The 26,329-nt window shown below is 57.7% G+C and overlaps 6 protein-coding genes across 9 annotated transcripts; 2 read left to right on the top strand and 4 right to left on the bottom strand.

Moving 5' to 3' along the window:
* Positions 1-305: 305 nt before the first annotated feature.
* On the bottom strand, positions 306-6,474 carry LOC121059614. 2 transcript variants are annotated; one of them, XM_040536556.1, is made up of 5 exons: positions 6,100-6,474; positions 5,845-5,948; positions 2,044-4,968; positions 1,486-1,694; positions 306-1,026 (listed from the first exon to the last, which is right to left on the bottom strand). In XM_040536556.1, exons 1-5 carry the CDS (start codon positions 6,275-6,277, stop codon positions 957-959), a joined length of 3,486 nt encoding a protein of 1,161 aa, XP_040392490.1. In that variant the 5' UTR covers positions 6,278-6,474; the 3' UTR covers positions 306-956. The 2 variants fall into 2 exon arrangements, with proteins under 2 accessions (XP_040392490.1, XP_040392491.1); XM_040536557.1 differs by lacking the exon at positions 6,100-6,474 and adding an exon at positions 5,265-5,457.
* A 331-nt stretch (positions 6,475-6,805) lies between these two features.
* Positions 6,806-10,088, bottom strand: IFI35 (interferon induced protein 35). 3 transcript variants are annotated; one of them, XM_040536860.1, is made up of 9 exons: positions 9,969-10,088; positions 9,736-9,831; positions 9,146-9,301; positions 8,723-8,833; positions 8,289-8,433; positions 7,936-8,069; positions 7,592-7,781; positions 7,262-7,368; positions 6,806-7,054 (listed from the first exon to the last, which is right to left on the bottom strand). In XM_040536860.1, the coding sequence occupies exons 1-9, from the start codon at positions 9,981-9,983 to the stop codon at positions 6,872-6,874; spliced, it is 1,137 nt and encodes a 378-aa protein (XP_040392794.1). In that variant the 5' UTR covers positions 9,984-10,088; the 3' UTR covers positions 6,806-6,871. The 3 variants fall into 3 exon arrangements, with proteins under 3 accessions (XP_040392794.1, XP_040392793.1, XP_040392792.1); XM_040536859.1 differs by having other exon boundaries at positions 8,723-8,838; positions 9,151-9,301; positions 9,736-9,832; positions 9,928-10,042; XM_040536858.1 differs by having other exon boundaries at positions 9,736-9,832; positions 9,928-10,041.
* A 560-nt stretch (positions 10,089-10,648) lies between these two features.
* On the bottom strand, positions 10,649-13,096 carry RPL27 (ribosomal protein L27). The gene is made up of 5 exons (XM_040536931.1): positions 12,946-13,096; positions 12,763-12,845; positions 12,375-12,544; positions 11,657-11,767; positions 10,649-10,739 (listed from the first exon to the last, which is right to left on the bottom strand). Exons 1-5 carry the CDS (start codon positions 13,046-13,048, stop codon positions 10,691-10,693), a joined length of 516 nt encoding a protein of 171 aa, XP_040392865.1. The 5' UTR covers positions 13,049-13,096; the 3' UTR covers positions 10,649-10,690.
* A 77-nt stretch (positions 13,097-13,173) lies between these two features.
* RUNDC1 (RUN domain containing 1) lies at positions 13,174-18,451 on the bottom strand. Its single transcript, XM_040536772.1, has 5 exons — positions 18,048-18,451; positions 16,842-17,000; positions 16,371-16,569; positions 15,996-16,103; positions 13,174-14,975 (listed from the first exon to the last, which is right to left on the bottom strand). The coding sequence occupies exons 1-5, from the start codon at positions 18,381-18,383 to the stop codon at positions 14,110-14,112; spliced, it is 1,668 nt and encodes a 555-aa protein (XP_040392706.1). The 5' UTR covers positions 18,384-18,451; the 3' UTR covers positions 13,174-14,109.
* On the top strand, positions 18,450-21,163 carry PTGES3L (prostaglandin E synthase 3 like). The gene is made up of 7 exons (XM_040536941.1): positions 18,450-18,620; positions 19,480-19,593; positions 19,718-19,784; positions 20,093-20,191; positions 20,552-20,641; positions 20,735-20,788; positions 20,957-21,163. The coding sequence occupies exons 1-7, from the start codon at positions 18,613-18,615 to the stop codon at positions 20,966-20,968; spliced, it is 444 nt and encodes a 147-aa protein (XP_040392875.1). The 5' UTR covers positions 18,450-18,612; the 3' UTR covers positions 20,969-21,163.
* Positions 21,164-21,258: 95 nt separating this feature from the next.
* On the top strand, positions 21,259-25,795 carry LOC121059716 (alanyl-tRNA editing protein Aarsd1-like). Its single transcript, XM_040536854.1, has 12 exons — positions 21,259-21,415; positions 21,493-21,615; positions 21,959-22,118; positions 22,582-22,639; positions 23,010-23,166; positions 23,260-23,376; positions 23,567-23,697; positions 23,875-23,941; positions 24,100-24,191; positions 24,788-24,842; positions 25,329-25,423; positions 25,584-25,795. Exons 1-12 carry the CDS (start codon positions 21,377-21,379, stop codon positions 25,717-25,719), a joined length of 1,230 nt encoding a protein of 409 aa, XP_040392788.1. The 5' UTR covers positions 21,259-21,376; the 3' UTR covers positions 25,720-25,795.
* The last annotated feature ends 534 nt before the right edge of the window (positions 25,796-26,329 follow it).

Raw genomic sequence — 26,329 nt, 5'->3', positions numbered from 1 at the left:
CTGGAGCCCTCGCATTACTCCTGCGTGCACTGAGTGGGTGGGTGCATTCAGTGTACAGATCCCAACAGCTCTTCCAGGGTGAGAGGCTGCCTCTGCTCTCAAGGACAACTGTTAATCATGGCCTCAAGTGTTGCATCACTCCTGTAACACCCTGTTCTGGAGGGCAGCTATGGTGTTTGTCTTTGCAAAGTCCCTAGCTGATCTCTGCAGTTTAGTCTGTGTTGGGGTGTCTCTGGAACCAGCTGAGATTAAAATGGGCTCTCGGGGTGACAGTAAGACAAGGTGTGAACAACCACTACTGAAAATGTGGGAATAAATCTTGTTTATTTGTGTTTTTCCACCTGGAAGCTGTCCATGCCTGTATATTCTCAGGGGAAGCAGCTGTCCGAGGAGCTGAAACCCGTTAGTACCCCCTCCAAGAGAGCATAAGGCTTCCTGCTGTCCCCAGAGCAGGTGCTGGGGAGGGGCTGTAGCTCAGAGCTGTCTGCTCGAGGGCTGAAATGTCTACATTAACATCCGAAATTAACGATAGCGCAGCTCTGGCTCAGGCTCAGGAGGTGGCTGACCTGGAGCCTGCCTGCAGTGGCAAGAGGGGGAACAGACCTACAGAAGGTGGGGCTGGACTACAAGCAGGCTCCTGCCCGGGCTTGTTTTTTTGGCACCCTGTCAAAAGCTGCGCTGGGGCTCAGCCTGGATCTGGTGTTGGAACAAGCTGGTAGTTAACTGGCTGGTGCAGATAAGCAGCCAGCAGGAGCTGGAGTTTTGGGGAAGCTCAGGCTCTGGGGGATGGAAGGGCTGCTGTCACTAACGTGCAGGTTTCTGGCAACCTCCGGGGATGCAATGAGCTCCTTGGACGAGCACCTGCTTTTTCCTGAGCCGTGTTGAGCTGCAGTTTTTGTCAGCTGGGACGGAAGGTGAAGCGAAGGCATGGGATGCAGCCGCTCAGGCGGGGCGTCTCAGTCGATGCCCAATTTCTTCAAAATTGTGCAAACCTTGTGGAGATACTGGGCATCTGGATAGCCGTTCCTGCGGGGCAGAGAGGGAAGTGGTGTAAATCCTGCTGATGGTGCTAAAACCGCCGAGGGCAGCAGCAGTTTATTTTTGCCCCATCCTCTCAACAGGGGGATGAGGGTGGAAATCCTGCTCCCTGGGAGCTGCAAGGAGCTGCCCGTTGCTGCTGCCTGCAGTCACGGCTCGCACGCAGAGCTGGCCGCAGAGAGCTGCCAGGGCAAAAGTCAAGAAAGTCCTAAGTGAACCAGAAACCTTGGCCATGGGGGATTTACGGGTGTGGGGTGGGTAAGGGCTATGTCCCAGGTGGGGGGTGCCAGGGCTGGTCTGCCACACCTGTGAGAGGGAGGCACCAACTCTGGCACTGTGGGAGCCTGGAGGAGCACCCAGTTCCAAGGGCTGGTCAGCTGGCGCCCGTGTTTCTCCTTCTCTGCTTGCTAAGGAAAAACTGGGGGCTTGGGATGACCGTGGCCATACCTGGCTTTGCCTCCATGCCAGGAGGTTTTGTGAGGGATAAGGCCCCATGTCACTCTGTCTTCTCCGTTGTAGGACTTTATCTGGAATGTCAGCCCTTGCTCAAATGCTCTCTTCAGCAGCACTGCTGTCTTCTGCCCTTCCCTGTTGTCAGGAAGGAAGGCGAAGAAACATCCCCCTTTGTAAGGCTGTCCTGGATGGGGGTGACCAACCTTAGAACAAGAAGAAAACATTGTAAACAACCACCTGAACGCTGAACCTCAGGTCTGGCTTCTGAGATTCTGGCCAGCTTGAAAACACACAGCTGCCTGTGGGCCTCATGGGATGCTAGGTGCTTGGAACGCTCCCCAGAGCTCACACGCTCTTCCGAAGCAGCAAGCAGCTCCCAAACCTCGTGTGATATTTTGCCTTTCTCGGGGCAATACCTCTGCTGCTTTGCACGTGGGGCATGGAGACGGAGCTGCCCCCCCTCTTCCTCCTCCTCGCACCCCCAGCCACGCTCACAGCACTCAGTGCACGGCCTGCAGCAGGCCGCGCAGGCCCTTGTGGTGGGCTACCTACCCCTTGCACGCCGTCGGGGATGGTGTAGGTAAGCTGTAGCGTCAGGTCCCGGTAGTAGCCAGGCAAGCTCTGAGACAAGGAGGAGATCTTGAATGTCCCTGGGACCTTGAAGCTCGGGGGAACCGAGGAGGAGCCACAGCAAGCTGGCTGCTCTGCTGCAAAACACGTCCTGCACAAGGTGTGACCACAGGGGGCCTGGCAGGTCACACGTGAGTCCTGGCAAGCATCGCACCAGCCCAGGGGGGTCTTGCTGCTTTCCTGGCCAGGGCTGGGGCCTCTTTTCTGCGGTGTTGATGGCTCAGGCTCCTCCTGTGTGCTGTTCCTGCTCGAACTGCTCCTTTCCTGGCCCCTTGACTCCGCTGCGGGTGACTGTTCGGCCGCAGCCTGGGGCGGTTCAGGAGCTGCAGCCCCATAGAGCCAGGTGGGCAGGGAGCGAGGTGCACCTTCAGCTGTGGGAACTGGTGACCGCAGCTGTCCCCCGGCGTCACTGGGACCTCCTCTGCTCCTGTCTCTCGCAAACTGGAATTTGTCTGGCAAGACCTGCTTTAGCCGCGCAATGTCAGGTTCCCCCGGCGACAGTTTGGCCTTCGGCTGCTCCTGGGGCTCCCTCGGAGCACCAGGACTTGGGTTGTCCGCTACGGGAGGGCTGAGAAGGCCGCTTCCTCCGTGCACAGCCCCAGGATCAACGTGGTCATTGGCCTCCTCCTGTCCCACTGCTTGCGGGAACCTCCAAGGACTCGGGGACCTCTTTTCCTCAGCCTCTGGCAGCTTGAAAGCCCTGACCACCTCCGAGTGCTCTGCTTTATCTCTAATGTCCAGGTGCTGCAGGCCCATCTGCAGGGACTCCAGGCTGTCGGGAAGGGCTGCCCCCAGCACGGTGTCCTGGCTTCTGCTCGGCTGGACAGCACTTTGGTGCCCCGGGCTCGAAGCTCTCTCTGCTCCCGGAGACAAGGATGAAGACTTCAGAGCATGGAGCCTCCTGGAAGAAAACACCTGGAAGGCCTCAGTCACTCCTGGCAGCATCTCCTTGGGGCAGGCGAGACAGAGCTTGTACTTGTCTTTGTTGAGCCCAACCTGCAGGGAACTTCCTCGCAAGAGGCTGCACAGCTCACTCAGGGCATCGTCATCCGGCCCTTCGACAGCAAGCTCTGAGTAGCTCATGCTCTGACACACAAGGTCAGGACACCTCTGCACAAGAGTTTCCACCTTCCATTTCACCTGGAGAAGCTTGGTCCTGTCCTCTGCCTGCAACGTCAGCACCGTGCAGTCCCCGGTGGAGCGTTCTGAGATCTGCACACCTGCACTCCTGCACAATTCCTCGATGGCAGAGCGGTAAATGTCCTTCAGGTAAGACCACTGCAGAGAGTCCAGGCTCATTTCTTCACTCACCCTATTGCCTCCACTGCCTGCCCTGACAGTGCCTTGGGGCTTGTTGCTTTCCTTTGACTTTGGCAGCGAGAAGCTGTTGGAGCGTCGCAGCACAGGTCTGGATTCAGAGGGTTTGGAGTCAAAAGCAGAAGAGTTCCTTGTCGTGTCAAAGAGGCTCAGAGACTGAAAGGTACTAGAGGTGTCAGCAAGGGAATAGTGCTTGGTGGGATCTGAGCCTTTGGAGTCCCCGGCGTGCTGCAAAGCACTGTTTTCTTTGCCCACAAAGGCAGACAGACTCTTGTGTCTTGCAAGCCTGGCACCTCCTTTCACAGGGTCCTGTTCTTTGGGGTCATTCTGCTGAGACTCTGCTGCTGACCCCAAAACCTCAGCCGGTGCAGAGACACGAGGCTGGTACTGCTGGGTTGGTGCTTTGGGGTCACCGGGACCCAGAGCATGTGTCTCTGATGAGTTCTTCTCAGAAAGCTGCACCTGCCCCACTGGAGGAGAGTCCCGGTTCGGCAAGAGGCCCTGGCCAGCCTGCGACTTGCCAGTTTTCAGAGCGCTGAAGTTGGCAGCTAGCTTGTGCTCAGCTTTCCCTTCCGGCCTGCCTGGGCTCAGTTTTGGAGACGAGGTGTCCACAGGAGCTTTGGGCTTGTGCACTGCAGCCTCTGTGGCACGGGAGATTGCTGGCCGGGAGAGCTGGGAGCTGCTGAGCATGACAACTGTCTGTGGGGTGCTTCTGGTGCTGAAATGCTGGATGTACTGCTTGGCCTGCGAGACATCGACAAGGTTTCCAATAAGGTAAAGCTGCTTCCCATCCTCGTGGCAGAGCAACTGCGGGTACAGCTCCTGCAGCTCATGTGTCAGAGCCCCAAGTGCCTGGCTGTCCATATCCAGTCCCCGCTTTGAGATCTTCTCCTTACGCAGGCTCACTTCCAGTTGCTGGTAGAGCTGCTGCAGGGCCAGGCGGGCCTGTCGCAAGGCGTCCATGCCCCCAGACATCCCCGGGGATGGCTGGAGGTACAGTATGGTGATATCATCACTGCTAATGTCCACCACATCCACACAACACTGCCGCAGCATACCTTGGTACTGGGCAGCACAGAACTTCTGCATGTACAAATAAATGTCCGAGTCCATCGCGAGGGAAAAGTCTTCCAGCTGTTCCACAGCTTCCCCATCCACTGGGCCTCGAGGTGACGGGCCTCCAGCTGCCTCTTCGCTCACGTGGTCCCAGCGTGACAGCTTTGTTGTCTTCAGTGCTGACTCAGTGGAGGGAGGCACTTGCTGGTGATCGTGCATTCTGGTGTCTTTGGCCACATGGCTGGATCCTGGAGGCAGGGTCGCTCCAGCTGCTTGGCTCTTGAGGTTCAGGCTGCCCAGCAGGTCGCTGCTGAAGGCCTGAACCTCAGTGAATGGTCCCTTGACTCTGCAATGCGTGGTCTTGTAGTCAAAGTCGAGCTGCACGCTGCTGTGGCCTTTCTGCAAGTTCTTCAGGAGGGTTTTGCCAGCAGGGAGCTTGCCGTAGTCAACCACCACGCAAGCGCATACAAAGATCTGCAGGTAGACAGCAAGGGAGTAAGAAAGCAAGGACCAAAAATAAGCCCCCTCCAAGGCACAGGGGAAGGCAAATGCACCTGGCTCTTGCCACAGTCCCTGCATCTGCCACCTCTCTCTCTCAGCATCCTGCTTTCAGGCTCAGTGGGAGCACAACACAGGCAGAACCGAAGGCTTTGTGCAAACAAGGAATGCAAAGGGCAAACCGCAGATATGCAGCCCCATTTCTACACACTGGCAACTCTGCAAACAGCCCAAGACCAAGAAATCCACTCTCCCTTCTGCACCTGAAATACCTTTTTCCCCTCACTCTCCCAGTGCTCCAGCTGTAGTGCTTCTGACACCACAGGTTTGTGGAAAGGTCTCCAATGCCAGGCTAACTGCCATGCCCTCATTTTCATCACTCAGACATGAAGATACCACATCGGGAGGAAGACACAAGAAATTTCCAGTGCCCTAGACACCAGCATGTCTGTCTCCTAATCTCTCCTGAGAGGGAGAGGAAAAATACTTTGTGCGTGTCCAGCTAATGACACACAGTGTCCAGCTAATGGTAGAGCCACAGCATTAACAGAATCCCCTATGGGCCACCAGATGGGCTGGGGAAAAGCACCCCTCCCCTCCAGTCTAATTATTCTTCCTTGCTTTGACAGGCACAAATACCAAATGACCAAGTGCAAAGCCTGCTTGGCTGTCCCCATGTTATCAGCGTGAAAAAAAAAAAAAAGAATCCTCATTTGAATATGAATAAAAATGAAATCCAATTAAGATTAAAGGAGGGTGCAAGCTCTCCCTTCCAGGCACAGAAGCCTGTCTGGGAGCCAGCTGGGGCTGTCACAGAGCCCCTGCGGGCAGGAGCCGCCTGCCCCTCGCTACCTCATCGGGGCTCAGCTCCACCACGTGCGCCGTCACTTCCAGGGGATATTTCTTGCCCCCGATCGACAGGACGTGATTCTTCGCCTTCAGGATCCTCTGGGCCACTGCGTGGGGAAAAAAGAAGAGGCACTGGTGTCACTCTTGGCCTTGCATCGGGCAGCGGAGGTCCCGTATGGCCGAGACAAGGCAGGGGAGGCCGGGACGAGGTGTTTGGGTGCGGGCAGAGCCCCGGACCCCCGGGACCCCCGCCGTTACCTGCCAGCGCCTCGAAGGTGATGAGGGCACACGCCTGCGCTCCCGGCAGCACCTGGACGTCGGCGATCTCCCCGCCGCCGTTGCGGGAGCGCAGGAAGTGGATGGTGAGCTTGTCGGCCACCCTGTCGGGGGGCAGGTCGGTGGGGATGCCCCGCACCTGCACCGTGTGGCCTGGCATGCCTGCGGCGAGACGGCACCGGGCACGGCCGGGCCGTGAGCGGTTCCCGGGAGCCGCGGCCCCAGCAGCGGCCTACCCCGCGGGGATGGGACCGGTCCAGGCCGGGGCCTCTCCCCCGGGGCCTCCCCTCTCCCCCCGGGCCCGTTCCGCCGCTGCTCGAGGCCCCGGGGCCGGCCCTGCCCGCACCCTCCCTCCCGACCCCCGCCGCCGCCGGGCCCGGTGCAGCCTCCCCAGCGCCGCGCAGCCCCGCGGCCCGGCCCCGGTAACCTGCGGCCCGGCTCGGGCCCCTCGGCAGCCACCGGGAAACGAAAGCGAAACCGGGGCCGCCCCGCCTCGGCCGGCACCGCCCCCGGGGACACCGAGCCCTGGGCCTGCACCGGGCGGCCTTGGCTCGGGGCTGCGGAACGCAACGGAACGGAACGGCCCCGGCCCGCTGCCCCCGCGGCCCTTCCACCGCCCCCGTCCCCGTCCCCATCCCCGTCCCCATCTCCATCGCTGTCCCCATCCCCAGCATGACAGACACGGAGCTCCCTGCAGGATCTGGAATTTTATTCACACGTTTCACGCCCCGGCTGGTGCTGAGGGGTAGCCCAGCTACCCGCTGAACACAGCCACCGCCCGGCGCCCCGCCGGCACGTAGCCCAGGGTGTCCACCTCTCCCCCGCCACGGCTCTCCTTCTGGAAGTGGATCTCCAGAGCATCCCTCATGGGCTCCTCGGCCAGCACGTCGGGGATCCCCGAGAGCAGGACGGTCCTGGCGCAGCGGGAGGGCTGCAGCTGGGGAGAGCACAGGGGTGGGCTGCAGCAGCCCCGTGCTGCGAGGCCCAGAGGGGAGGCAGAACCCTAAAGGGGGCAAACCCTAAAGAAAACGCACCCCCTCGGGCTGCACGGCGCTGCGGGGGGCAGAGCTCCACAAGCCCCCAGCCGGTGCTGGCTCACCCCGAGCCTGCAGGTGCTGCTTCGCAGCAGGGTGCGTGATCTTACCTGGAGGTTAGTGACCTCTCCTCTCATGTAGGGCGATATTTTGAGCTTGTATTTTGTTTTCCCGATAGGCACCTGGACTTGTCCTCTAGCGATTAGCTGCTCAGCCACTGCAGATGGAGAGAGAAGCCCTGAGCTCCCAACGCCCCCCCTGAACTCTTGGTTACTTTCCTAGCACGGACACCAAGACTGGCACTGCCCAGCTCCAACTCTCCCATCCCCGTTCCCCAGAGTCTCAGCTCCATCTGCTCTCAGGAGACAACCAGTGTCCCCTGGAGCCGGCTGGATCGCTCCCCTCTTGCTGGCAGGCTGAGCTCCGTGTTCCCCACACACCTCCATCGTGCACGAAGGTCAGCACCACCTGGCCACAGTCGTCCAGGAATTCCCTGCTCTCCACCTCGCTGCCCCCATTTTTCGTCTTGCTGAAGAAGAGCTCCAGCTTGTCCAGTAGGATCTCCTCGGGGATGCCCTGGCTGGGCAGACCGGACACCAGGATGCTCCTGCTGCTCTGAGCGAGCCCGATCTGTGGGCAGCATGGGCCGGTCAGTGCCACAGCAGGGCCGAGCTCGGGGAGCGGTAACAAAGCTGCAGCACTGATGTGCTGGGCTGAGCTGGTACCAGTGACCCAGCCCTGGAATTGGCGGAGCAGGACACAGCTGCAGGCCCTCGGGACGTACCTCCAGGGCGGACGGCAGCAGCACGTCCACCGGACTCGCCTGCACCCGCATTTGGCAGCAGTCAAGCTCCTCCAGGCTCTCCCCGTGACTCAGCTCCACTGTGTGCTCCTTCACCTCAATCACCCTCTGGGCCACTGCGAAAAGGGAAAGCCCTCAGCCTGGTGGCTCAGCAGGACGGGACACAGAACAGCAAATGCCTTGGGAAAAAGGCATAGCTTTGCAGGGTGCTGGCTTTGCCAGGACGGGCACTGCTTGTGAGAGTCGTGGCCGTGGCACTCCTGCCAGCGAGGGGATGCAGGGCAGGCCTCAAGGGCCCGGACGCCTGCCCGTGGCAGCGCTCTTCTCGCTCTTACCCTCTGCCTTCTCAAAGGTGATGAGAGCTGAGCCGCCCTGCAGAGGGTAGCGGATCAGCGCGGTGAGCATCAGCTTGTTCATGTCCTCCTTGTCCATCACAAGTCCCTTAAACACCAGGTTCCTCTCTGGCAGGGCAGGCAACATCTAGGTTAGAGCACACAGCAGCTGGAGGAGACTGCACCCCGCACGGGGCCTGGCCCAATCCACGGATGAGAAGCAAGCTGGCGGCTCAAAACAACCAGCTGGCGAGCCTTAGCAGGGTCTCTCCTGTGGTCCAGCTGTGCCCAGAGTCCCAAAGCCTCCACTTGTGGCACTGGCAGAGGAGTGCCCTGTGAGCACCATCACACACTGCCCAGCTGCGTTTACCAGCGGCCCCTCCAGCCTGGCTCGCACCCCTCGCCAGCGCACACCGTGCCCGCACGCACTCCGTTACCATTATCGGATCCTCCCAGCTCTTCTTCCTCGTTTCTTCCAGTTTCTTTTCCAGCATCTCCTTCTCCTGCTTCAGTCCGCTCCTCTCCTCCTCCGCTAAAAAAATTTGGGACTGGAAGGAAAGGAACAGGGAGCAGTAAGGGAACCACCACGAAGCGCAGCGCTACGCTGCTCCCTCATCCAAGCACTCGGACTCAGCTCCAACCACATCACTTTTCTTCTCGACTCCCTGCAGCCCTGCCACGGCTCCCGGCTTTCCGCTGCGGCCCGTCCTCCCGCCACCACAGCACGAGCTCGTTTCCCAGCACAGGCCCCGCGTGCTGCTCCGCGAACCCCCTGCTGCGTCCCAGTCCCCGCAGAGCAGCGAGCTGAGCAGCACGGCCCGGCCGCCCGCTGCCGCCTTCGCAAGCCCAAGGCCACCCACCTGGAGGCTTTGGATTAGATCGTCTAGAGGATTGTGCTGCTGGAGGTTTTCCTGAATAAGCTCTCTCTCGTTCTTCACCTGTCGTATCCTTCGCTCTACGTCTTCTTTTTCCTTTTGTAGCGTCGCGTTGTCTTGCTCCAGGGCACCACAAAGCTCCTGTGTGAGAGGACCATCAGACACGGGCACCCTGCGGACCCCGTGCCGTCCCCACTGCGTGTCCGACCCCAAGCACAGCCCCGGAGCCCGGTCCAGGCGCTCTCATCCATGCGAACACCCCCTCTCCACCGCTCCTGCCTCGTGCGGAGCGGTTTGACAGATGACACTCCTTGGAAAAATAAACTCAAGAAATCTGCGGGCGTCTCGATGCAGGGAGCTTGCAAGGAGACGGGGGAACGTGTGAAAAGCCGCCACCAAAAAGCCGTGAGCACCTGGCGTCCCCCAGGGCCTGGGCCAGGCTGGGGGGCAACAAGCTCCGAGGAGCTGCGGCTCCAGCCCGGGGAGGCCAGGGGGGTTTCTGGGCTGGCTGCGGCGGAGGTCTGGATCCGACCCGATCCATCCCTCGGGGACCGGTCCGTGAAGCCGGGCCGCACCTTGTAGCGCTCGATCTCCTGCCGGACCTGCTCGGGGGTCGTCTCCGGGCCGCCGTCCTGCAGGCCCTGGGGGCTGTCCAGCCGCACGAAGGAGCTCTGGAGGACGAAGGCGGGGGGGGGGGGGTCAGAATCGCGGTCCCCGAGCCTCCCCGAGCCCCCGGCCCTTCCTCTCCCCTCCCACCGCCCGGTAGCGGGGGCTCGGCCCGGCCGGGAGCCCCGCACGGAGCCGTCACCTCCTCCGAGTCCATGGCAGGACCCACCGGCACCCCGGGAGCCCGCCCCCGCCGCTTTCGCTTTCGCTTCCGCAGCCCGGCTCCGCCCCCGGTGCTCGGCGGAGCTTCCCCCGGCTCCCCCCCCCCCCTCCCCGGCGGGGCCGTCCCGGTGAGCCGGCACCCGGCGGAACGCCCGTGCCCCGGTCTGGGCGGGCGTCTGGACGTGGGGATGTCACCGCGTGGCCGGTAGCGCGCAGAGGTGGCCGAAAAATGTAGCGGCCTCCCGTCCACGCGCTCAATTCTCAGCCAGAGAACCAGAGACAAAGGAAGAAGGGAGCTGGAATTAAACCCTTCCTCTCCCCTCTCCCACCTGCGAGCTGGGGAGAGACGAGGAACCCACCCCCCTCTCAGGGAGCAGCTGAGGTTTGGGGGTGAGACATTTCAATCGTGGCAGGAACAGAACATAAATCCTGCTTCAAGAGCAGAAAAGAGCGGAAAAAGGTTGTCTCCTAGGGAGAAGGCCCCAGGACGGTCCTGCAGCCAGCTCCGCTCACCCCTACTTCAGACCCTGAAACGCTCCCGAGTTCTCAGAAGTGCGCCTGGACTGCGATTGCTTTCCCAGCTCTTTTATGGAAGCGCAGAGCAAGCCTACACCGCAGGGAAAGAGACCTGGCGCCGCTGTTTTATACAACACAACAAAATGGTTTTTAATAAACATTTATTGACACCGCCTCGTTACAAGGTTAGAATCGTAGCTTCTGGAAGAACCACTTGTTCTTGCCCGTCTTGTACCTGAAAGAGGAAGAACACAACCGTTAGAGAGACTGCTCTGGCAGAGACAGCATCAAACACGCACCCGCTCCATCCGTGTCCTCCTTTTCAGGCAAAACACCGCACGCCCTTCACCCACAAGTAGTTCACCCGCCCTCTTCACCCCACTTTGCCAACTAAACCTTCCTTAAAAAGCTGAAGGCCCCAGGGAAGTAACAGCCTGCGGACGACTTCCCCTCATTAAATCATTTTATAAAGGCCACCCCCACTGCAGCAGCTTTCACACCAAGGAGCGGGAAAGCAGCGCAGGGCAGCTTCACCAGACGCTTGATCTGGATTTATTTGGAACGCAGCCGTCGGGGGCCGCGCTCAGAGCACAGCCTGCAGTTACTGGCAGAGGGGGCAGGCCCCGCGCACGCGCTTTAGGGCACCCAGCTCCTGGGCAGGACGCCCTGCCTCCTGCCGCGGCTGCACAGGAGAGCTGCTGAAGGAAGGAGCTTCTGAAGCGGGCGCTGAAACCGAGGATTGTTGACGTGAAAGGGCCGGGGGCAAAGCGCCAGCGCTGCCCTGTCACGCTGAGCCTGGTGACACGCACCCGATGGGACACGAGGCAGTAAGACACCGAGAGATCATCGTAGGGCACGGGAACAGCCCCACCTGCGCTGGCACAGAGCAGCAGCAGCAGCAAGGTAAATGCCAACACCAGCTGAGCGCTGCTCCTAAGCCACTCCTGCTCCCAGCGAAATGCAGTTTCTCAATCCGTGAGGCTGAACTCCTTGTTGGGTGAACAAGCACACCAGGAGAGAAGGAACCCGCTCCAGAAACACGCTCGAGGGAGTTGGAGCAGAAGTGTCCAACCTGGGGCTCGAGCAGGGCTGTGGCACAACCGCACCAAGTCCTCCAGCGAGCGCCGGCGCCACGAAGAGCTTCCGACTCACCTCTCCTCAAACTTCACCTTGGCTTCACGCCTCGCCTTGCGTTTCAGAGCGGGGTCCCTGAACACGTCCTTATTGACAACGGTTTTGTCCAGGGGAATGTCAACGGAATACCTGGACGAGAGAGCAGCGCGGTGTGAGACAGCCACCGGATGGCCACGAAGGGTGAAAAGACAGTAACAAACCAGACCTGTCAAACACCTGAATTAGGCCCAGGTTAAAGAGCTCGAGCACTTAAATCAGTTTAGTTCTGGTAGTCAAACCACCACTAACACATCCAAAGACATTGAATTCAGTACACAAACCGAAAAGGTGTATTTGTGGCAGCAGACGAGCACCTCTGTCCAGCACTTTGCATGCAGCAGCTACAACCGGACAGGAAAACCACTACTGTGCCAAGACAGCTGTCACAACCACATCCTCCTAATCGCTTCAAGGGCTCTTCCACTGACATCCCAGTATCAGCTGGAGCCGAATGTGGCTGGAGTGAAGAGCCAGCTGGGGATGTCAGCAGTTCGCTGCTCTCTCACGTCAGCTTTACAACCTCCCGAGTTGTTTTCACAGAGCGCGTGCCTCACACCCGTTCAACCACGCAATCCAGAACCTCAACGCCTCCCGGCACTCCGCAAAGAGAACACACGAGAGCTGCGGGCGCTGAGAGCACACAGCGCTGCCCCTGCCACCACCAGCCCCCAAGTCCCGCCGAAATCACCGCGCTCACCGGGTGGGCATCAGGTGGTTGTAGTTGTAAACCTTCACGAACGACTTGATCTTGGACCTCTTGGCTATCTTCTTCTTGCCCATCGCCGCCGTCACCTTCCGCGGGTAGCGGTCGATGCCCGCCACCAAGGCGTGGCTGTAGGGCCGGTCGGAGGTGCCGTCGTCGATGTTCTGAAACACACCGCCCGCCCCGCGATGGGCCCCGCCGAGCGCCAGCCCCCTCGGGGAACCGGGGAAAGGAGCCCCCCAAAGGCACCGACACCGGGAACGGCCGGCAGGGCCGCGGGGCTCTCAGCCGCTGCCCAGAACCGGCCGGGGGCGGGGGTCCGGGACCGAACCAGGAGCGGGGGCGGCCCCGCAGGACCCCCGCAGGACGGCCCCGCGCTCACCTTCACGATGACGGCCTTGCGCCCCGAGTAGCGGCCGGCGAGCACCAGCACCACCTTCCCCGGCTTCATAAACTTGCCCATCTCTGCGGACACAGCACGCGCCGCTCAGCTGCGGGCCCCGGCCGCCCCCGGCCCCGCGACGGCGGCGGATGGCCGCGGATGGCGGCGCCGGCCCCCACTCACCGACACAGCCGCTGCGATGGCGCCCACACCGGAAAAGGAAGCCCGCCGACCTTTCACCTCGCGTCACTTCCGTTTCAGGGCTCCCCGAAGCGGGGTCGCGCATGCGCAGAGCGGCGCCGCGGTTGCTAGGCAACGGGCCCGGGCCCGCTACAGGCCTCGGGCCTCCCCCCGGTGCCCCCCGGCGGCGGCGGGGCCGGCGGCGCGAGGCAGACAAGAAGGCAGCCACAATTTTGCTCACGATTTCATTTCAGAACCGGTCGCAGCCCGCGCCCAGAGGTGCTGCCGTTACACCAAGCACAGTCTTCCTTCCCCCAGGAGTTACAGATAAATTAAACTCTGATTAGAAATATCACAAAGGGAGCTAGCGCGCTTGCGGCACGAAGGCTAGGAACCGACACGAATTAAAACGGAGTAGCTGGAAACGTATCTTCCCCACGCGCAGGCTTGCTAAAGCGATTAACGCAGCCGCTAGGGAGCGCCACACCGCTGGTGCTCGGGGCTCCGCACAAAAAGCTTCGAAAAAGGAGTTTTGGGATTTCTGCACGGAGCGGCCTGAACGCCAGCCCCACACCCGGCAGCGTGACGAACATCGCTGGTGCTCTGCGTTTCTGAGCCACCAACGCAGGAGATGCAGGGGCCCGGTGCCTCAGCAGGCTTTGATTTGTCCCCTGTTTTCTCGGACATTTGCACCGGGGAAAGCAAATCGCACACCACCGAGCAGCTGCAAAATAAGCAGCTGAAGTCCCGGTGCCAGACTGCCCGCTCTTCCTGGCGGAGGTGGCTCACTGTGGCACCGCTTAGACCACGGATTTTGAGAAATAACCGTGCAGGTACAGCACAGGAGCTCAGCTGTGGTCTCCTGTAAGGGACTTGTCCCACATACAGGCTCCGTGGTCAGGCTTCTACTGCGCCCAGCCAACATCTGGCGTAGCACGTGCGGTAGCATCCGCTCGCCAGTTTTGCTATTCAGAACTGCGTGAGGGCAGGGTGGGGTGCTGTACTGCACCCGACCTCCAGCATCAGGACACCATAAGATTTCCCTAAAAGCAAATATAAATTTCAAAGAGCCAAATTTGGTCTTAAAAAAAAAAAAAAATAAGCCAGGCTTCTGGAGCCCAGCAGCTGCCTACTTGTGGAAAGTGGATGATCTACAATAAAAATACATCAAAAAGCATCTTTGATGTTTTTCAGCTGCCGGACAGCCAGGTCAACTGGGAGGTTGAACTTCAAGTTGCTCAGGCGACTGAGGATGTTGAGTGCACTCTCAAAGCCTGTGTTTGCCATGTAGCTCCATGGCTGGTAGTGAGATTGTACCAGAGCTCCGGATTTGCAGATCAGATTTACCCAGGAGACCAGGCGCTGCTCATTTAGCGCCATACACACCAGAGCTTTCAGTTCAGAGTCCGCACTGCGCTTGAAGGGGTCATGCTCAGTGAGGACAGTGTGTATCGCCGTCAGCAGGCTCTGTTTCGGGGTGATGGCGACTCCTCCTGTCACAGGCAAGGCAAAGGACTGGGAGAGCTTGCGAGCTGGAGACTCCACAAAGGCTTGTCCGTTCTTAGTGTTGTAATACTTCACAAAGAGTTCCCAGGGATGCATTGTCTGCGGTGAGGAGGTGAACGCAGGAATCAAGCACGCGATGGGTGCCAACACCAGGCTCATCCCTTGAGAAGAGGCGTAGAGCCCATGAGCCATCAGGTCTCGTAAAGCAATGGTCAGCTCCTTCCGCACAGCCAGAGTCAGCTCATCTCTCCCTCCTAAGGGGATATCCTGCAGATCAGAGGAGCTTATAACATGGTCTTCCTGCTGGTGTTTCACTGCTAGCTGCCTCACCCGGTCTACTGACAGCTCCAGTTTCTTAATTAAGGGGGAATAGTCCTTGTTGGCTTGGTCCTTCTGCCAGAGGGTACGAGGAATCTGACCAGCAGCACAACCAAACTGACTAACAGCAAATATCTGCAGCACAGCAAGCATGCGACGCATGAGGTGCAGGCCCGTTTCTCGCATCTTTCTGGCATCTTCTGGGTTCACTGATCAGGTTAGAAAGAGAGGAAAAAAATACTCTCATTAAGGAGTGAGACCTTCATTGCTGAGCAGACCAACATCTCTGCTCTGTCATTTACACAGTGGGAGTACACATCTGCTCCTCCTCCACCAGAGACTTTCCTTGGGAGCTGTTGTCAGTAGGACTGATGGTAATTTTTCTAGTTGCAAAGCGCTGAACCCAACCAGAAAAAGCAAACTTTTCAGCGGCCTATTCTCAACAATCAGATCTGTCTTAAATCACATACAGAGAAGAAATCCTACAGCAGCTTTTTCTGGTGGGCAATACAACCAAAGACAAGATAGTGATCAGTCTGTAGACACTATAATATCAAACGGGTAGTTTAAGATAGCAGACCCTTTGCTAAGGAGATCACTGGCTACTTTCATGAAGCTTCTCATCTCAGCAGCCTAACGTATGCTTACTCCTGGCACCACTATTAAATTCAATTTCTAAGAGTAGCCACACTAGGTAAGGCCCAAAACCCATCCAGATCAGTATTCCATCTCTCCAAGTGGCAGATACTTAAAATTACAAAAGGTAAAGGGATTCTATTTCCTCTAGTACATTTTTCTAGCTCCAACAAATTCATATAAGTAGACAAGTCTAAAATTATAAAGAACACTGGATCCATCCAGCCCATGGTACCTGCTCACAGAGCTAAGAACTCAAAGTGCAGTCCAGCCACGTGTACAAGACAAGGCTGCTCAATCTTTCTGCACTTCATGCTAAGTATCGGAACCCCTCTATTCCTGAGATCAGCTCAGGACCAATCCCACTCCTCTCTGCCATACGTTCAGGCTCTGCAACTGCTCTCATGATTTCACTTAAGAAGGGCAAAGAAACTGGACACAGGCCTTCTCTCAGTGGGATTAGTAAAGAATAGAAGCCAACAGCCAGGAAAAAAAAAACAACACAGGCTAACGTGACTGGATGCTGGTTCGTGCCCAATGAACCTCAAATGAGCTACAGCAGGAATAGAAGCTCCAAGCCAAGCAGTGCCTACCTCTGTTTCCAGAAGACCGGGTATTTGGTTTACAGGAGCCACCACCATCTTGTCTACCTGCACACTCACAGTGTCCATCTTCTGCCTTACCCGAGCTTCCGACTTCATCTAGAAGAAGAGTTTCACACTATTACTTTACAGTTGTGAGTTTAAACTGTGTATCCCAAGTACTAAGGTCAATATTCCCTTAGACCTCCTTGCGCCTTCCTTGTCAGTCTCATTCTCCCCACCACCAGCTCAGAGAGATCTGTACTTCCCCATGACCCAGGCACCATTCCTACATCCATCCTCTGACATCTGTGGCCTTCCTCCTCATAACTATGTCATGGAATTACAAAACAATACAATCTGCTCATCTAAAAACTGAGCACTGACCCTGAATGAAGTTGATGAACATTTCAAGGTCCCTTATTTGCGTCTTCAGTTGTTCCACCAGCTGCTCCTTCACCCTGGCTGGATTAACAATCTGTGCTATGGCAGCATCCACACGCTGTCGCAATTCCTCTGGAGAGAGCGTTGCAATGTCTGCACTCAAGTCCATGTCCAGCTTCTTTATCAGCTCATCTATAATCATCTACGAAACACCAATCACTAGCATGATCTCACCGTGCGACGCAGCTGCCCACAAGCTCCAAAATACTCCATTCACTACCTTGGCAACAGGCTCCTTTGTTATACATTGAAAATTACAAGAGATGACAGGATCACATTTATGCATGCAGACTAACTATTAATACTGTATTACAGCTGCCAGTGAGAAATACAGAACAAAGGATTTGGCCAGTCCTTAAGAGGCTCACAAATCCTACGAAAAAAGCACATGCAGAATGACTTCAAGAGCCCTACCCGTTGTCTTTCCATAACCACAGACTGTGGCAGAGAGTCATAGCTGCCCTCTTGGTAAGCAAACGTCTCCAGGTCATCCAGCTGTGTCTTAAGCTGCAAGATCAGCTCTCTCTGCTTTTCCTTCTGGACCTCAATTCGCTCTTGCTTCTCCTGTTCACTCTGAAAAAAGTTACCAGTAAACAAAATTAAACATTTACTGTCATTGTCAACAGAGAACAGGATCATGGCATGAGAAGAATTTCCTTCAGTCCATGCAATTAACTACTGAACGCTACAAGCCATTTCAAGAAAAAGGTGTGCGCGCACATCAAGAAGAGTGTCACATCAGTTCATCTGACAGAGGAAGAGTCTCTTCAAACCTCCCACAGCCAAGCCCCATCGTGCAGGGCTGGAACACAGGACACACTGTTCCAAGCACCCACATAACATTTGGGCATCAGAGATCCTCCAAGACGCAGCCGTATCTAGGTGTCATACCGAGCTGAGTTTTTGCCGTATCTCAGTGCTGAGCAGTAACACACCGAGCTGGGTGTTTTGAGGGTTGTCCCAGCAAGCTGGCTTCAGTGCGTGAGGAACCTGCACGCTCCTGCGACCGAGCTTCCCGCAGACCCGCCTGCCTGCTCGCTCTCTACCTGGAGCCTGTCGCACCCTGGGAGTGGCACGCTGCCTCCGGGCAGAGCCGTGCTGGGCGGCCACGACAGCCGCTCACCTCAGCCAGCGGCGGGCAGGTGCACAGCTGCAGCTAACTGGATTTTAAACAAGTCATTGAATCACAGAACTGTTTGGGGTGGAAGGGATCGTGAAGCTCATCTCATTCCACTCCCCTGCCGTGGGCACGACGCCTCCCACTAGATCAGGTTGCCCAACGCCACGTCCAACCTGGCCTTGAGCCCTGCTGGGAAGAGGCACCCAAAGCTTCTCCAGACAGCTTGCGCCAGTGCCCGCCACCCTCATAATTAAGAATTTTACAATCATTAGGGCTGGAAAAGACCTCCACGATCATCCGGTCCAACCATCACCCTAATACCAACGTCACCCACTAAACCATGCCCCTTTTGAGGAATTTACGGAATTTCTTCCTTCTACCTAACCCAAATCCGCTCTCTTCAGTTAAAGCCACCACCCCCGGTCCCGTCACCGCGCTCCGGGACCGGTTCCCTTGGCACCTTTCCCGGCGCTCGCTCCCCCGCCTCGCCCCGCGCTCACCGGGCCGTCCCCGAGGCCGTGGGCGAGGGGCGCGGGGCAGCCGCGGAAGGCGAAGTCCTCGAGGTCTCGGATCAGGCGCTGCTGCTCGCCGGGCCCGGCCCTCGCCACCTGCCGCAACCGGAATTGCACCTGCGCGAAGTGCGAGGCCAGCGCCAGCAGCGCCCCGTGCAACCGGCGCCGTTCCGCCCGCAACCGAGGCACCGACCGCGGCGACCCCGCCGCCGCCTCCTCTTCCTCTTCTTCTTCCTCCTCTTCCTCCTCCTCCTCCTCCGCCGTCACGGCGCCCACCGGCGCCCAGCGCTCCCCCGGCCCCCCCGGGCCGCCCTCCGCCTCCATGGCTGCGCTACCTGCGCGGCGCCCCCGCCGCCGCCATTTTGTGCCCGCGGCCCCCGGTGCTCGGGGCCTGCGCGGCACCGGAGCCACCGGGCCCCGAGCTGCCACAGCGCCCCCTCGCGGCTCGGCGGGGCCCCGGGGCACCGAGCTGACCGCCGCTCCCCCCCCACCTCCACCCCGCTCCCGGCCTCACCGGGTCCCGGAATAGCCCGGGGCGGGGCCCGGCTCGGACATGGCGAGGTGAGCGCGGCCCGGGCACGGAACGGAGCCGGGGAGAGCACGGGGGGGGCGGACACCCCCGCTGGGCACGGGGAGCGCCCTGAGAGGGGGCTGGGGTAGGGGGGTTCGGGACTGGGGACGTCCCGGCCCGGTACCGGGGGGAGCCGTGGTTTGCCGGGGCTCGCTGTGTGTTTGGGAAGCGCGCGGGGGTAGCCGCTGAATAAGGAGTGTGCTCATTTTGGGCCCCTCACCACTAAAAAGGACGTCGAGCGAGTCCAGAGAAGGGCAACGAAGCTGGTGAGGGGTCTGGAGAACAAGGCTTACGAGGGGCGGCTGAGGGAGCTGGGGTTGTTCAGCCTGGGGAAGAGGAGGCTCAGGGGAGACCTCATCGCTCTCTACAGGTACCTTAAAGGAGGCTGTAGCGAGGTGGGGTTGGTCTGTTCTCCCACGTGCCTGGTGACAGGACGAGGGGGAATGGGCTAAAGTTGCGCCAGGGGAGGTTTAGGTTGGGTATTAGGAAGAACTTCTTTACCGAAAGTGTTGTTAGGCATTGGAATGGGCTGCCCAGGGAAGTGGTCGAGTCACCATCCCTGGAGGTCTTTAAAAGACGTTTAGATGTAGAGCTGAGTGATGTGGTTTAGCGGAGGACTTGGTGGTGTTAGGTCAGAGGTTGGACTGGGTGATCTTGGAGGTCTCCTCCAACCTGGATGATTCTGTGAATCTGTGATAACCGGCCCCGCAGCGCAGACCCTGATGGCATTCACTGGGACAAACACGGCCCAGCCCCAAATCCTTGTCCCGCACCTCACGCACAGTCCCGGCCCGGTGCTGTTAGGCCAAAGGCATCGCAGAAATGCCCGCTGCGCTTGTGTTTTAACAGGCAACACGCAAAGACGCTGTGGTACGACCGCCCGCGGTATGTCTTCCTGGAGTTCTGCGTGGAGGACAGCAGAGACGTTAAAGTCGTCATCGAGGATCACCGGGTGGTGTTCAGGTGAGCTGCTGCTGCTTCACGAGCCCCTGGATCAGGGAGGTTTGGGGGGACAGGGAGGACCCTGTAAGAGCTTGTGGTACGTGGCCTCAGCCCCATCCTAAAACAAGTGTTTGTGTTTTGGCAGTTGCAAAAATGCAGATGGAGTGGAGTTCTACAATGAGATCAACCTGTACGGCAGGGTGAACTCCAAGGTGAGACCTCCCCAGCAAACTGTTCCCTGACAGCCTGTGGCAGGCTTAGAATTAAACGCAGCCCGTGATGCCACGAGCAGCACTGCTTTGAGTTGAATCCTGCCTGTTTCCTGAGAGCTTGAGTGGAGCAAGCACAAGTCTGGGAGCCCTGAGCTTGGGTCTGTCACTAGCAGCATGGTGCTGGGCCACAAACAGCCCTTCTCCATGGTGCTGTGTCCCGCAGCCTGGGAGTGGCTAAGCGTGTATCTGCAGTGGAATAGAGAGGAGTCTGGCAGGCACTGAGGTGAGGCATCCCCGTCTCTTGGCAGGATTCACAAGACAAGCGCTCTGATCGCTCCATCACGTGCTTCATAAGGAAGTGGAAGGAGAAAGTGGCATGGCCCCGTATCACCAAGGAGAACATCAAGGTGCGTATGGCATCCTGCAGTAAAGAGAGCCTGGGGGGCTGTCTGTCTCCAGTACGCTGGCTTCCTGGGTTCTACCTGCCCCCAGGATGGACACCCTGGGACACCCCAACACAGAGCCCCCAAGAGCCGGAGCCAGGAATGCCTCCCGGTGCCCGCCAGCCCACCTCTGCCCTCTGGCATCCCTGTCCCTCAACGTGGGCAGGGTCAGGATCGGTCCTTGCAGATGCAGGGACGTTCTCCCATGCCTACCCAGCTCTCGTGCTGTTTGGGAGCAACCAGTACTCACTCCGTGCGAGGTCAGGGCCACCAGGTCCCCTCTGCGCTGCTCCCTTCCTCAAGGTCTGCTCTCTCTGCCCACAGCCAGCTTGGCTCTCCGTCGACTTCGATAACTGGCGAGACTGGGAAGGAGACGAGGAGGTGGAGAGGGCCATGGTGGAGGAGTACGCTGAGGTGAGCCAGGCGAAGCGCGGGCTGGGTGCTCGGGGAGGCAGGGTGAAGCCGGGCACGCAGAGTTCCCACGACGGACCTTTGTTCCCCATCCAGCTCCTGCAGAAGGTCACGGACAAGGGCCCTGCCCCGACCATGGACGACCTGGATGTGAGTAGAGCCCCGAGCTGCCTTCCCCAGGCGCTGCAGGAGCCTCTGGTGCTCCACTCGCCCCGGTTGCCATCCCCGGGGCTGGAACACGCTGCAGGGATGCTCCCGGGCAGCGCTGGACGGCTGCTACCGGCCCCATCCCACCTCGCTCCTCGTCCCTCTCCGCAGGACGACCTCTGAAGCCCAGCTCCCGTTGGCCACCACCGCCACCACGAGGCTCTCCCGGTGCACCGACAGCAAACACCGCCAAACCGGGACGCGGGCAGGACTCGAGAAGGAGAACGGAGCCTCCTCCGGGAACGCTGCCGCTTCCTAGGTCTTCCTAGGTCTCCCAGCGCCGGTTACCGGCGGGGGCAATAAACGCCAGCAGCCGCCGCCCTGCGCCCGTGTCCGCCGTCTGGGGGAGGTCCGGGGGGCAGCGGGAGGAGGGGGGCGGGGCGTACCGGGAGGGGGCGGGGCGTACCGAGAGGGGGGCGGGGCGTACCGGGAGGAGGTGGGGCCTCCAGGGAGGGGGGCGGGCCCTGCAGCCCCGTGTCCCTCACCGCTCGCCGTTGCCCGCCGCCGGGCCTGTTCGGTGCCGCCGCCACCATGGTGTTCCAGTGCCAGCGGGACAGCTGGGCCCGGCAGGTAGCGGCGGGGCCGGCGGTTATGGCCCGGTACGGCCCGGTCCGGTCCCTCACGGCCCCGCCGTCTCTATGTTGCAGTTCACCACCAGGGTGGTGTCGTGCCAGGCGGCGGAGCTGCGGCCCGAGGGCGGCGGGGAGCCGGTGCGGGGCTTCCAGGTGGTGCTGGAGGACACCATCCTCTTCCCCGAGGGAGGCGGGCAGGTACGGAGGGGCTGGGGACGGGATCTGGGACCGGGAGCCGGGATCTGGGACTGGGAGCCGGGACTCTGAACTGGGACCCTGAATCGGGACACTGCACCGGGACCGGGAGCCAGGACTGGGATGCTGAACCAGGACAGGGACCCAGGACCCTGAACCGGGATCCTGGACTGGGACCCTGGACCGGGACAGGGACCCGGGACCGGGACCTGGGACTGGGACCCGGGACCAGGACCTGGGAACGAGACCCTGAACCAGGGCCCGGGACCAGGACCCAGGACCCTGAAGTAGGACCCTGCACCGGGACCGGGACCCAGGCCTGGCCACTGACCCCCGTCTCCCACAGCCCGACGACCGCGGGCTCATCGGCGACGTGCCGGTGCTGCGTGTCACCCGCCGGGGCCCCGAGGCCGTTCACTTCGTGCAGACGGCACTGGAGCCAGGCGCCGCCGTGCTGCTGTCGCTGGACTGGGAGCGTCGCTTCGACCACATGCAGCAGCACTCAGGTCCGTGCCCGTTACCACCGGTAGCACCGAGCCGCAGGGGTGGTGGGCAGAGCCACACGGTCTGGGCCGAGGTGGGGGTCAGTGCCCGGTTCGTCTCCCCTGATTTGGGGAGGGGGAAGACTGACCTGACAGCGCTGTGCCCACCGGCTGTCCCCAGGGCTGCCTGGGAGGGGAAGCCCTCTGTGGTTTGTAAACCGGCTGCGAGCGGGGCTGGAAGCAAACTATCAACCCGCTGGGGAGTGCTCCGAGCACGCCGTATTGCCCTTGGGTTCGCCCGGTCTGCGAGGCAGCAGCTGCCTCCTCCGTCTGTTTCCAACCACGAGCACCAGCCCCGCACCTCCAGGCGTGTGCCTGGGATGGTTCCCAAATGTCATGGAAACGTCAGCAGAAAAAGTACACTTTGGCAGAGAATTTTCTTTCCCGTGTCCAAAATTCAAAGCCGTTCCTTGCACATCTCTTCCAGGACAGCACCTCATCACTGCCATTGCAGACCTGATGTTTGGATTCAAAACGACTTCATGGTGAGCAGGAAAAAGGCTCCTTTTAACCTCAGTCTTATCTGGTTTGGCGTATGCCACTGTGCTGGGCCGTGAGGAGGTGAACGCTGATAATTCGAAAGCAGTTTTGCTCTTGGTTATTTCATTTGACCACAGAGGGCCTGGGAGAATTGACTGGGCTGGAGACGAGCTGTACAAAGTATTTGCTTTGTCTTGTCGTGTTCCAAATGCATGGTATGCTTCTGATGCTCTGTAACTAGCAGGAGAGGAGGGAGGTGTGGTTTGTTTCAGTCACCACGTTCCCAGCACCTAGTCTTGGATGGCATTTGGTGCTGCGCGGGGAGATCTTCCAGCTGCTCTTCTCCACAGCAGCTGATATTCCTCATCCGTGCAGGGAGCTGGGCCGTCAGCGAAGTGTCATCGAGCTGGACACCCCCTGCGTGACGGCGGAGCAAATAGAAGCCCTGGAGAGGAGCGTGAACGAGAAGATCCGGGAGAGGGTGCCCGTGACAGTGCGGGAGCTGGCTGCGGATGACCCCGAAGTTGAAACAGTGAGCGATGGGGTAGAGAGCTGACGCTATCCGTGGGACCAAAGCGGTTGTGGCACGCGTGTAGCCTCCTTGGCTGTTCTCCCCCTTGGCTAGGTGAGAAGCCGTGGCTTACCGGATGACCACACAGGGCCAGTGCGAGTTATAAACATCGAAGGCGTAGACTCCAACATGTGCTGCGGGACTCACGTCTCCAACCTGAGCGACTTGCAGGTGGGGGGGCTGCAGCCCAGTTACCTTCAGGAGCCTTGCTCCACACGTTCAGACTGAGCGTAACAAAAGTCCGGGAGACCCAGGGTGTACTGGAAATTGTCCTAGTGGTAAAGGGGTGGGGCTGACCACCTGTAAGGGTAAGAGCAAAATACTGTTCTCCTTTTCTGACCAGAGTGTTTTTCTTTTCAAGGTTATTAAACTCCTTGGCACAGAAAAAGGGAAAAAGAACAAAACCAACTTGGTTTTCCTGGCAGGGAACAGAGTTCTGAAGTCAATTGAACAAAGTCACAACACTGAGAAGGCTCTAACCTCACTGCTCAAGTAATACCCTTTGCACTTCGGTTCTTTCATCTTTATTGTTCCTTCTGACAAATATAACATAAGCCTTAGGGTGCATCTGCATGGTGTTTTTTGTGATATGCTATCTGCTTTTGCTCCCTTAATAAATCTTTTCTTCATCCTTCTAAGTATCAATTAAGGTTCTCCTTTTTATTTCAGAAATGGACCCGGTGAGCACGTTGAGGCCGTGAAGAGGTTGCAGAGTTCAGTGAAACTGCTTCAGAAGGTATGAGGATGGCTGAGAAAAGCACACTGTGTCTGCTCCCCGCAGGCCCAAGCTACTGAATTTTAGGCATCCGTTTTTATCAAAACTGCTCCATCTCTGGGAACAAGGCTTGGTGTTCACTCTGGCTTATCCATCTTATCCATTCACTTTTCTTTCAGAATAACTTGAACCTGCTTAGAGACATTGCTGTTTTGATAGCGCGGGACTTCAAGAGCAAACCTGTTCAGAGTCAGCTGTTTGTGTTACACAGGTATGGGGAGTTCAGGGAAAGGGGTAGGAAGCCACGATATTATATGATTTATGATAGCTGCATCTCTCTGACACCTACTCAAGCTTATGACTATTGTTTAAAAGTCAAACATTGCTCATGGACGAATATAAACAAGGTGAACAAAATATTAAACTGTCTGGGCCTACTGGAAGGTTGTGTAATGAAAGAAATGTGTAAGTTATTCAGTCACTGAACTCCTCTGATTTTATAGCTAAGAAATAACTGTGTCTGATTTCTTTCTGCCCTCAGTATTTTCAAATAAAACCGAGGAGCTCAATTTCTTAAACACTTAAATAATTCTTAATATATCCACAGAAATGCACAAAAAGGATTTAGATATATAGGAAAAAAATAGTCTCCATCCTAACAGCAAGAGACCAAAACCCCAGGCACGATCGTAGGCTGCTCTTTCAACTTCTCTGAGGGCAGTGGGAAATTTTAGTCTTAAACAAAATGGAAAACTAACAAAAGCTAAACTTAGGTACTGTCATTGCCTTTGGTTTGTGATTGATGTTTTGGACTCTGGTGTGGATTTTCTTCTTCTCTCTGAAGTGGCTTTTTACCCATCCATGCAGGAAAGAGGGTGACTCTGAGTTCATGAACATCATCGCTAATGAGATAGGGACAGAGGTGAGTCATCAGTGCAGCCTAACCTGACACCAGTGGCGTTTTCCTTCAAGTCTGTAGCACAGACAGGGGCTGACTGGGCTTCTGTTTGTGCCACAGTCACAAGCTACAGATCTCTTTCCGTCCAAAAGTTGCACGAGGTTATTGTCCCCAGCAGCCTCAGTGCACAGGGGGATCCCCAACGGTCAAGAAATACAGCAGCAAAAATTCCGAGCACTGTAGAAGAGCCTGTCCCTGAAAAGCCATACAGGTCTTCCTTGGCTGTGTTAAGGATACCCCAGTACCTGTTCTGTCCCCCACAACATAGGATTCAGTACAAGAGATTCAAAAGCTTCTCTCCCTCTTATTTCAAATTGAGTTTTGGTCTCAGTAATGAACTCATGACTTGTTTACATGCTTTAAGGGGACCTGTAGCTGGTGTCTCTGTACCCTTCCCGGAAAAGGAGAGCAGTGGCTGTTCTGGAGCAAGGTCTGTCTCTCTGTCCACAGGAAACCCTGCTGTTCCTGACCGTGGGAGATGAAAAAGAAGCAGGACTCTTCCTTCTAGCTGGACCTGTTGAAGCAGTTGAGAATTTAGGTCCCAGGTACCATATTCTATGGTTTCTTTAAAATCAGTAAGAATTCTGACTAAGCAGCTGAGCAATATAATTAGACTATGGACCCTTCTTTGCTGCCTGGAGCAGGTTAGGGCAGGCTACCCTCCTCTCTATGAGTGGCCTTCAGCATGTGCTATCGTTACTGCAGGGTGGCAGAGCTGCTGGGAGGCAAAGGAGCTGGGAAGCGAGGCCGCTTTCAGGGCAAGGCGACCAAAATGAGTCGGCGAGGAGAAGTGGAAGCTCTGCTCCAGGAATTCGTCAGCCACCAAAGAGCTGAAACATAAAGAATTCTCAAAGTACGGCTGTCTTCTATGTTTTGCATAATCTCCACCAAGTTCTGTCTCAGAGAATAAAGACATTTTAAAAAAAATGTGTCTCTTGTGAACTGATTTGATGCTCATGGAAGATGGGGGAGGGAAACTGCCATCACCGTTTTTCTCTGACCCTAGATGCTGCGAGGTTTCTTTAATTTCCCCAGACAAGTGGTACACTTCTTAAGCAATTAAAGAGTTTAATAATGACTACTTTTATGAGCTTCCTACAAACCAAGAGAAGGGCCCTCTGCCTTGCAGTGTATCATGGCTTTTAGTTTGTACAAGTTGCTTTGTGAACCTATTTATTCACAATAAACTGGATGCATTTTTTAAAAAATCAGAATACGGGTAAGAAGCAGAGGGTTTGAATATGGTATTTTCAAGCAACTACAGAGAAAAATGATTCAAGTTTTTATGCCGAGCCTTTGTAGGGAGAAGGAGAGAAATGTGGCGGGAGTTGGAGGGATGCTCAGATCAGTGAATCCCTTCCAGAAGACCAAACTAAGCTGGTCACCAGTTGTGGCTGAGTACTGCTCAGAGAGAACTGGCAGAGAAGACACGATGCAGTGCTGAACCTGTG

Source organism: Cygnus olor, chromosome 25 (genome assembly GCF_009769625.2).
Source record: "Cygnus olor isolate bCygOlo1 chromosome 25, bCygOlo1.pri.v2, whole genome shotgun sequence".
In the NCBI taxonomy this organism is placed as follows: Eukaryota; Metazoa; Chordata; class Aves; order Anseriformes; family Anatidae; genus Cygnus; species Cygnus olor.
This window is presented reverse-complemented; position numbering and strand designations above follow the sequence as displayed.

What these genes read in the sequence shown, in the direction of transcription:
- PTGES3L (XM_040536941.1), top strand. An exon ending in GATCACCGGGTGGTGTTCAG is followed by an intron (nt 19,594 to 19,717) that starts GTGAGCTGCTGC and finishes GTGTTTTGGCAG; the next exon opens with TTGCAAAAATGCAGATGGAG. An exon ending in TCACCAAGGAGAACATCAAG is followed by an intron (nt 20,192 to 20,551) that starts GTGCGTATGGCA and finishes CTCTGCCCACAG; the next exon opens with CCAGCTTGGCTCTCCGTCGA.
- LOC121059614 (XM_040536556.1), bottom strand. Translation starts at nt 6,277, where the DNA reads ATGCCAGGCCACACGGTGCAGGTGCGGGGCATCCCCACCGACCTGCCC. An exon ending in TCCCCGACGGCGTGCAAGGG is followed by an intron (nt 1,695 to 2,043) that starts GTAGGTAGCCCA and finishes TCTTGTTCTAAG; the next exon opens with GTTGGTCACCCCCATCCAGG. An exon ending in TGGCATGGAGGCAAAGCCAG is followed by an intron (nt 1,027 to 1,485) that starts GTATGGCCACGG and finishes TCTGCCCCGCAG; the next exon opens with GAACGGCTATCCAGATGCCC.
- RUNDC1 (XM_040536772.1), bottom strand. Translation starts at nt 18,383, where the DNA reads ATGGAGGCGGAGGGCGGCCCGGGGGGGCCGGGGGAGCGCTGGGCGCCG. An exon ending in GTTCATCAACTTCATTCAGG is followed by an intron (nt 16,104 to 16,370) that starts GTCAGTGCTCAG and finishes CTCTTCTTCTAG; the next exon opens with ATGAAGTCGGAAGCTCGGGT. An exon ending in CCGGTCTTCTGGAAACAGAG is followed by an intron (nt 14,976 to 15,995) that starts GTAGGCACTGCT and finishes TAACCTGATCAG; the next exon opens with TGAACCCAGAAGATGCCAGA.
- RPL27 (XM_040536931.1), bottom strand. Translation starts at nt 13,048, where the DNA reads ATGCGCGACCCCGCTTCGGGGAGCCCTGAAACGGAAGTGACGCGAGGT. An exon ending in CCATCGCAGCGGCTGTGTCG is followed by an intron (nt 12,846 to 12,945) that starts GTGAGTGGGGGC and finishes CTGTGTCCGCAG; the next exon opens with AGATGGGCAAGTTTATGAAG. An exon ending in AAGGTGAAGTTTGAGGAGAG is followed by an intron (nt 10,740 to 11,656) that starts GTGAGTCGGAAG and finishes TTCCTCTTTCAG; the next exon opens with GTACAAGACGGGCAAGAACA.
- IFI35 (XM_040536859.1), bottom strand. Translation starts at nt 9,983, where the DNA reads ATGGACTCGGAGGAGGTGACGGCTCCGTGCGGGGCTCCCGGCCGGGCC. An exon ending in AGGAGATCGAGCGCTACAAG is followed by an intron (nt 9,302 to 9,735) that starts GTGCGGCCCGGC and finishes CCTCTCACACAG; the next exon opens with GAGCTTTGTGGTGCCCTGGA. An exon ending in AGACGATCTAATCCAAAGCC is followed by an intron (nt 8,839 to 9,150) that starts TCCAGGTGGGTG and finishes TGTTCCTTTCCT; the next exon opens with TCCAGTCCCAAATTTTTTTA.
- LOC121059716 (XM_040536854.1), top strand. Translation starts at nt 21,377, where the DNA reads ATGGTGTTCCAGTGCCAGCGGGACAGCTGGGCCCGGCAG. An exon ending in GGGACAGCTGGGCCCGGCAG is followed by an intron (nt 21,416 to 21,492) that starts GTAGCGGCGGGG and finishes TCTATGTTGCAG; the next exon opens with TTCACCACCAGGGTGGTGTC. An exon ending in CCAACCTGAGCGACTTGCAG is followed by an intron (nt 23,377 to 23,566) that starts GTGGGGGGGCTG and finishes TTTCTTTTCAAG; the next exon opens with GTTATTAAACTCCTTGGCAC.